Source organism: Acyrthosiphon pisum, chromosome X (genome assembly GCF_005508785.2).
Source record: "Acyrthosiphon pisum isolate AL4f chromosome X, pea_aphid_22Mar2018_4r6ur, whole genome shotgun sequence".
Lineage (NCBI taxonomy): Eukaryota > Metazoa > Arthropoda > Insecta > Hemiptera > Aphididae > Acyrthosiphon > Acyrthosiphon pisum.
The window spans coordinates 106206529-106216362 of record NC_042493.1 but is presented as its reverse complement, the minus strand read 5'-3'; the positions used below and the strand labels follow the sequence as shown (position 1 = coordinate 106216362).

At 28.1% G+C, this 9834-nt stretch overlaps 1 protein-coding gene across 1 annotated transcript; it reads right to left on the bottom strand.

Annotated features, from left to right (window-relative positions):
• Positions 1-4496: 4496 nt before the first annotated feature.
• On the bottom strand, positions 4497-9354 carry LOC107883100. Its single transcript, XM_016802552.2, has 4 exons — positions 9106-9354; positions 6912-7341; positions 6154-6650; positions 4497-4823 (listed from the first exon to the last, which is right to left on the bottom strand). The coding sequence occupies exons 2-4, from the start codon at positions 7338-7340 to the stop codon at positions 4544-4546; spliced, it is 1206 nt and encodes a 401-aa protein (XP_016658041.1). The 5' UTR covers position 7341; positions 9106-9354; the 3' UTR covers positions 4497-4543.
• Positions 9355-9834: the final 480 nt, after the last annotated feature.

Here is a 9834-nt window from a genome sequence, read left to right as displayed (position 1 = left end):
CAATCCTTAATCCGTTTTCAAAATGAAATCTGTCAAACCAAATTACTACAGTTGTGTCTAGATTTTTGGTCTAAATGCCACTTTTTTACACAGACAGCAGCCCCCTTGATTGAAAATCGTCGAATTACTAAATTTAATTTAATAAAAAATACATTGTACTAACCTGGATAAATATCACGATCAAAATATACTTTATGGTTGAAGCGTGAAAACTGAGAGTACCATCTATTTTTTCTATCGTCTACGGTCTACCGCATCAATATCATAAATAATTACATCTTTCTCTACAGTCTACGTTATCGCATGTTTTTATTTAGAAATTATTCAGCACGCATTTATTTATAACAGTCCACAGCGGACGGCTTGCTATACAAGTTATAATATGTGTTAATTTATAACTGTTTTTAATTAAAATATCTACAAGTCTACAAGATAATAATAACATAATAATCGATTTTAAATTCACATTTGTAAGCTAGCTACTCATTTCTATAAATTCATTAGTTATTAAATATTAATAATAACATTTATTTATAAATTTATGACAATATCAATGATTGAATATTTTTATTCATGTTGTGATTTAAATCCGTTTTGAAAATGTTATATTGTGTTTTATACTTGGATGTAAAAAAAAAACATTTAGTGGGGGCCCTCAATTTATGGAGGCCCGGGGCCCCCTGCCCCCCCTAAATCCGGCCCTGTACCTACTTGTAAATAATATAATTAATTAAAAATAATTATGTAGGTATTATCTCGATAGAAATACTATTCTAGTCGGTTCTGCGGGTCATTAAGGCTCATTACGACGGTCGCCGGATCAGTAAAAAACTGAAGCCCGTCAGTTGCAATCGTAACATTCAATGGCATGGCTGTGACGCGGTCCCGCGCAATAGCTGTTTGAATTCAAACAGCCTTTGCGCGGAAGCCGCGCCGTGGCTCTCAAACAAACCGCCGATCGACGACGGACGACGCCAGCGCGCGACACCCGCGCCAGGAACCGTCGGCCGGCCCGCTCGGCGAACCGGATTGTACAAGTGTCTTGGTTTCTACGACTCGCCGTGTACACACGTACGGACCACACACGTCCCCGCGAGATTGTAGCCGCCCTAATAAAAACGGACATCACAGTTCTTTTCTTTTCGTTTTATGTAAAAAAACTTAACGCACCAATAACAGGGTGTTAACCGAAATTGGCGTCTGAAATAAAGTTTAATCCAACAACATAACAGTGTTCATTATTTTATTTTATTTGACCACCTCAATACACCAGCCAACCATACACCTAACCTAACCTAACCTAACAGCTGGTTGGTCGCAGAGAGCCGGGGAGAATATTATAAGCTGCGTATCATAGAGTATAGACGTTACCTATTGAACCCGGGTTCACGAAAGTAATTATTGCCGTGCCCGTGTTTAATTATAGTTTTACTAGTTTTAGACGTTTTATCCACGTATTAATTAATTAATAATTATTACACGTATATCCGTCTAATATTTATTATTTTTTTACATTTTTATAAGCATTTAATTAAGTTAAAAATATTAACCACATATTAATTGAAGTATTATAATAGGTATACCTAATTAATTTTTTCAATGAACAAGGTTTTTCTTATTCGTTATTATATGGTATTTATGTTATATAATTTAAGTCTCCCCAGAATATTTACTCGCGTGCCTCTACTGATCCTGTAGAGTTTAATTTTTATCACTATACACTTCGGTACCTAGGTATTTGATGATTTGAGTATCTCGCAGGATATTTTGAATGTATTGTTTGACACTTCAAGCGGGTCATTAGTCAACATTCAACGCGTCAAATTAAAATAGTATTTTACATGATTTTAATTTATATTTGCGATTTTTATATTAATCTGATAACCCGCGGGGCTTGGAAGTTGTAGAAGTTAAAATCGATCAAACGTGCACATAAAAGTCTAGAATATGCAAAAAAAAATGTGTACCTGTTATTTATTAGTTAGATACATTATACATACTTAGGTACCTCGTACCTATATATAATAATATAACAGTATATGGCATTATCAAAATGTTTGTTATATCGACTTATCGTGATAATATTAGGTTTTTGTTAATTAGTCAGAATTCTTTACTCTTTAGAAAAAGGAAATATTTACGTTAGTTGAGCAACACGACCTCGCTTATACCTTCCAAGCATAATATTTCAATATTTGATATATTTTACGCGTTTGTGCGTGGTTAAATTATAGGTACAATTATGTAGTATTAAATTTTAATATTATTTAGTACCTATATTGATTTAATTAAGCTCATAAATTGTGTAACTCTTATCATAATTAATAAATACAGCAAATTCATTGATATTCTCAGCATTTTGTTTCACATAAGTTGCATAATATGTTAACTAGTTAACTTGTTATAATATTATTTTAACAAGTTATACTAACGTTACAGTCATATTTTGGTAACGTAAACACTATATAAATGCAAATAGATAGAAATATAATATATATTAGTCAAATATGAAATAACAAGCTAGGTACAGAGTCTTCACCTCCTGAAATAGTGAGTGATGTGTTTGATCTTATGTCCATTTCCCCATCTGGTTGTGAAGAAATTACAGACTATATTATATTAGATAGGTACCTACCTATATTTTTGAAAATTCTAAATTCACTCCCCATGTTTGGTTTGAATGTTTAAATCAGGGCTTAAAACCGGTAATTATGTTGGTATGTAACCGGTTGCAGTTGGTACAAAATACCAACTTCATTGATAACGGTTTTAAGCCCTGGTTTAAATAGTACCTATGCAAAGAATCAACCACAAATGCATGTGAAGATTTTCACTCGGAATTTAATTCATTATATTTTTATTCTAGTCATCCAAATATTTTCCAATTCATTGATTGATTCAATTCCAGATTTTAAATACATGTCTTAATTAATAACATAAATACCATAAAAAAAAAAAACCATTTAAAATAAATTAGAATATTTATAAAAACAAATAGAAAGTTTAAAAATAAATGAAATTTCACTATTAAATGTTATAATAAACGTTTCATTTAAATTTAAACCAATATAAAGCTCTAAATATATAGATGAATTACAAACATTATAGAAAGCAGGAAACTTCTCAAACAAAAATATCAGATGAATTAACTCCAAATGATATTTGTCACACAAAATTTGCTCCTATCATACTATTATATCCGTGGACAACAAAAGGAGCCTTTCCACACACAATAATATTTTTCTGGATAGTAGAAGATTTTTGGTGTTTGAACATAATAAATATATTATCGTTCAATACAATGCTCAAAATTTAGTAGGTAAAATAGCCTTACTTAGTATTATAATTTAACATAAATCTTAATGTATATTTTGGTATGTTTAATGTTTGAATGAATAATACTGCCCCGAAAAAATAGGGGGTCAATATCATTGTCACATTCAGTAATTTTCTTAAGCTTATAATTAATATTTCAAGTCAAAATATTTTTAAAATAATACAGTGTACACAAAATTATACTATTTTGAAATTTGTTTGGTGTATAGAAAATGCCAATATGCACGTTAGGTGAAAATTTCATGTAATTAAGGTTTTTTTTTTAGAATTACAATAAAAACCAAATCAAAAAACAGGTTTTGCATAAAAATATTTCTTGATTCTTAATTTTTGTTTGTTTTTCCTGACGCTTTTGAAAAAGTACTGTGAAACCTAGAACCTCTATGCCATCAGTATAAATAAATTAAATAATACTGAATGTTATTTATAATTCCAAGTTCTTTTTTTGAAGCATGATTTTCTTTTAGCACTCACGAGCTTTCTACATACTACAGGTTCATTCACAAATGCTGAATCAGTTTAATATTTGAGACATTTTTTAATCATTGTAAAAATAAAACAAATTAAATCAAAATATCAAAATCAACAAATTATTCCTTAAATATATAAAAAATTAATCAGATAAATGGAGATATTTTACTATTTGTTTTTAAAACATTGTAAGTTGAATACAGTGTAAAAAAATATGTTATTTTATAATAATTATTATATAAAAGATTTAAGGATACATCAATATAAATTATTATAGTACAAATAAAATTTTAAATCAAGATAATATCAAATTGCCAAAAATTAATACATTTTAATAACATGTATTTTGTAAACATAAAATAAATTTAGCGTGAGGAAATAGATTATCTTAAACTAATAATTATTATATAAATGATTTAATGATACATCAATAAGAATGATTGTAGTGTAAATAACATTTTAGATCAAGATAGCTATAAATTGGTAAAAATCAATACATTTTAATTCCCATTTAAAACATTGTAAGTTGAATACAGCGTAAAGAAATGTTATTTTATAATAATTATTACATAAAAGATTTAAAGATACATCAATATAATTTATTATAGTACAATTAAAATTTAAAATCAAGATAATATTAAATTAATTTACCTGCATTAATAATATGCATTTTGCATACAAAATATAAATTTTAAAAAGGATGGATAATATTCAATATTTCCCTATAAATCAATTTTTATTCATTAATCATGTCATCATTTACCAGCTTGGCTGTAACAAAAAAACGAAATAATCGCAACCTCCACTGGTCTATTATATTTACGAGTCTCATAGAATCTGAAATTCCACTGCGTTTGATCGAAGCATTCAGAAAATTATACATGGTATGCAGTTTTTCATCTTCTTGGTATAAGTCAAATACAAAAACGACATGTTCTAACAATTGAACAACACTGGACAATACTTTCTTTGGATTTTTTTCAAAATAATTCATTTCTACCAAATCTTGTACAAACCTGAACAAAATTGTATTTAAAATTAATACTCTAAGCATTGATATTACTTTATGACACATTTTATACTAATCATTATTTATTTATTTATTTAATTATTTATTTATTATTATAATTAACGCCAAACGGCTTTTTAAAATACAGCATAAAGAAATACAATGGTAAAATAGTTAAAACAGTTAACAAATTATGAAACAAACTTATACTAACTTAACTTACATTAATTTGAAAGACCCAATTGATAAATTTTGAAAAAAAAATAAAAATGAACTAAGTGAGCCTCCGTAGTTCATATTAGAGCCGCTAAATAAAGTTTAATATTCAAAAGAGTTAAGAGTTATTTAAATTGTGCATCATTCTTGAAAGTGGGGCATTTCTGGAGAAGTTAGATTTATTCATTAGAATAGAAAAATAAATGAAGTAAAACTTCAATACTTTTGTACTCATATTTGATACAAAAAATTTGACTAATATATTGTATATTATATACACCATTAAGAGGCCTCGCCATCGGATTGATTTGAGGAGAATAATTTTGGTAATTTCTAATCTTGTTGTTGCCACTCGAGATCTATGTGTTAGTCGTAAATTATTATTAGTGTGTGAGGCGTCCATGCGGGTCAATTGTAGCGGTATGGAGGGCTCTCACACGCACTCGCACATGTCAGTATGTAATATTGTGATTATGAAAAAATGTTTATTTTTCACTCAAACACACGACTCTAATTCCAACAATACGTCGCAACGATTAACTAGATTTGCATTCTGACAAATATTCTTTTTTTCCACAACATCTACGAGGCATTGGTCGAGGTACATTTTTAAAATTGTATTTAGTTAATTAAATATTTAAGTTGGAAATTCTGAATTTTTTTGAATTTTTTATAATTTTTATTGCATTTTAAATTACAAAGATTAAAAATGTGGCTTGGCCATTCCCTTGTATATATTACGGACAATCCAAATATTTTTTCAGAATAAAAATCGTGATAATTGTCGGCACGTATCGTTGGAATTAGGGACAGTAGTTTTTGACAAAAAAAAGACGTGGTAGTGAGGCCTCTTAAGTAAAAACAATAGTTCAAGTTTAAAATGTTCTTTGTTATATTGTAATTATTGAGTTATCTTAGTTGTATACTAGTGGAATTTTAAAAAGGGTATTATTTTGGCTAACAATTTTAATTGCAAAAATAATTGTTTTTATAAGCTGTTTGTTAAAATAGATAATACTAATATACAAACATGTTTTTAAATGTATGACTCTAACTGGGTGGTAGATTTATATATTTTATAATTAAGAATTAAGTCTAAAATAATCATAAATAATACATGCCATTCTTTGATGCTAGACGGAAATGTATTCTTATTGTCAGTCTTTCCTAAAAGTGACTTGAATAGTTTGTATGTTAAATAAGTATACATTTTTTTCAATATTTGTCCTTCCAAAGGCAGAAATAAATCAACCAGCATATTTAATAAATTGTCTTCATTGTGTTTTGAATACAATTCTTCAGCAAATACTATAATAGCGGAACCATTGTCTTTTTCTAATGCTGTTTCAATACAAACACTAAATAATTTTTTTAAAACATTTATCATTTGTCCACAAAGGTTAAAGTATATTGTAACAGTATACTTGGCTACTGTTAAAAGTTCATCAACACAAAATTTCTTGTTATTTTTCAGTATACTAGAAGATATGAAATTTATTACTAATTCAAAATTGTGCCGTCCAATGTTTTTAAAATCTTTAAGTTGATACTCAAATGATGGATCATTGGTTTGAGTATCCAAATCAGCAGTCCATTTGCATAAAATATTTTGGACAATCTAAAAAAAAATATTTAATTCTGTTTTAATAAAAATTATCCTTAGTAAAAAAAGTATAGTTATAATCATGGTTGAAATATATAAGGTTAATGTATATATGTATATATATATTCTTCTCAATAAAACATTTGATGATAAGAACAAAAATGGCAGCGTTAACATTCAGTCTACATACAATAACCAGTATATTTCCACCAGGGTTATAATAAATTATTTATTAAATAGATGATGTGAATAGAATTTATTAATTTTGAAACATACATCAAATACTGGTGACCAATTTGCTTTCATCAAATGGTTAAAATGAATTTTGGCTTCTAATTCATTTCCTTCGATTAACATAATTTGTAAACGTTGCATACACAAATTTGTTAAATCAGAATCTGAGCTGTCTTTTAAGGGTATATTATAATTAGATGAGACAACAGGATTAAAATGAATTGGTTCAAGAGGAAGCTTGTCATTGTCTTCAAAGTCAAGAGACTTTAGTTCTTGATATGATTTGTCAATAACTTTCATTTCCTCATCATGTTTAGCTGTTTGTTCCAAAAGCTTTTTTTCCAATTGTCTATTTTTCAAAATTTCATGTATATTAAATTTATAAACGGGTCTTTTAAGTCGTTTAACTGTAGTCTTTTTAGATGAGCGCGGTTTTTTATCTTTAACGGTTTCTTTCTTTGTTTTTGACATTCTGAAAGATAAAAAAAAAATATTACTTAATAAAACTGCAGTTTAATAAATACCATGGTGTTTTAAAATTAATTTTAAAGCATTGTGTAATCATATACTGTTGCAATAATTTGGTATTTACTATATTACAAATTAATTATAAATTCAATTGTTTATTATTTCTCATAACTCATAATATTTAGATATCACCGTGTTTCGTCTTTCGTATTCGTGTTTTCTACAGTGTGTCCGTGTAGTGTACTAAAGTGTATTAGTAACTATTATATGGTTGGTGTCTTTTGTAATATTGACTATTGTCTATTTTACAACTTAACCATTACTATGTCAAATAAAAGGAAAATTACTAGCTATTTTGATGCAAGTTGCTCTACTTCTTAATGCTCGGCAGATGAAAAAATAAGTAAGATCACTAATATTGCTAGAGAAAATCAAGTTGTGGACTTAGCGGTAATATTTATTTATTTAAGTTAAAAGAAATATTTTATTTATGAAGAAAATGGGAATTTTAGTTAAAATGATTCTATTAGACTATTAATTTCAATGTTCATGACATTGGTTCTTACAATAATAATACCTTGATCGATGCTGGTAGATATTTGGTAAGAAATACAACTTTTGATAGTCATAAATTAATGTTTAGATTAGTATGATGTGTAATTATAGTTCGTTATTACAATTAATACAATTAAAATTGATTCAGATTCTTAAAGATGAGTGGATAGGTACTTTGACTGTTTAATAAGAGTAAAAACAAGAGTAAATACTAAAGAATATAGTTTTTATTATATAGTTATAATAGTATAGTATTTATTGTTTAGGTAAATCAAATGAAAATAAAGGAAACTTGTGCTATTTTGAAATATACAGCTAAAGATATAGACTATATGAAAACATATTTGGAAAAAGTCTCTAAAAACAAAATATATTAGTAATCAAACTCATAATGAGATAATTGAAACATGCGAAGGTATTAATAAAAAGAAATTGAATTGTCAATGAATCAGATTTCTTTTTTGTATTATTCGACTAGACAACAGATGTTTTGGTAAAAAAGCAACCCTTATGTTTCAGATATTTAAGTGGATCTGGAGAAAACGGTGACAACTGACAAGCGCACAAGCCACAATGATCTTGAAAAAAAATTCCCAGATACCATTTTACTTATAATTATCAAATATCGTCAATAAACAAACTTTTCAGTTTTACTTTGTTGATTTTTGGAATTTATATATTGTTCTATGATTTATGTGTTGTCTTGGAATATACTCGACAGTAGTACAGAACTTAAACTAAAAGCCTTACCGAAATGTTTCATTCACTAAGTATAAAAACGATCAATGGGTCGGTAGGTACCTACAATAATAACGATCAATAATTTATGGCAAAATGAAGTATGTGTTTAAAATTACCCATCTACAGTCAACCCAACAATCTATATCCGCTTTTTTTTTTTTAATTTTAAGTTTTGTTCAGCGGGAATAATGGTGTAAATGTATAACAATTTAAATAAATAATTAAAACCGTTTATCATTAACAGAACAAATAAACGTTATAACAATATATTTTTTAAAATTTAATTTTGATAATTTAATCTTGACGAGAATTTATTGAATTGAGCAGGAACAAAATTATCTACTTATCTACAAACATATTATTATTATATTCCCTAGAGTATAGACTCTGTGGCAGGATAGAACAATAGACATTAAACTTGTACCTACATACAAATTAAAATATAAAAAAAAAAAAACGATTCACTTCTTACTTAAAAACTCGATATTAGGTCAGTTCGCTTCCACACTTCCACAGATATCTGTGGTTCGTTTCTCCACTCGAGTCTCGAATACTCAAATATTACCAGATATTATAAGCGTAAGATAAACGATATAGTATTGTATTAATAATTACTTAATTAGTTATTTAAGAGACGACTGAAGACGATTAAAGACGGAGCAACATTAATCTAGTTCACCTTAAAGAAAATGCAACGCTACTGCGCTACTATAATGCTGCGGAGCAGATAACCGTTGCTCGGCGGTTCGAACCGTGACAAAATCGGGACTGTACCACTTGTTCCACATTTTAATTTTTCCAACATCAACTTTTTCCAATGTTCAAATTTTTCTAAAAACCACTATAACCAATAGCATATCGGAAAAAATAAACATTGGTCATAGTGGTTTTTAGAAAAATGTGCATTGGAAAAAGTGAAATAATGGTAATGCTACCAGTTTTACCACTTACCAAATTATCCATTATACACGTTTTACACAGAAACTGGAAAAAGCTTACATTTCATTTATTATCAATAACCATTTTATCCAGTAGCGTTATTACCTTAGATCATATACAATGGATAGAGCAACGACTATACCTCACGTATTACAATATACGATCATATAGAACAATGTGTTGGCAGGGTACAGAGTTTTGCCTTCCGCCAGTTGCCGATCCCTTTTCTAAATATTGAGTAGTGATGGGGAGAGTCTAATAT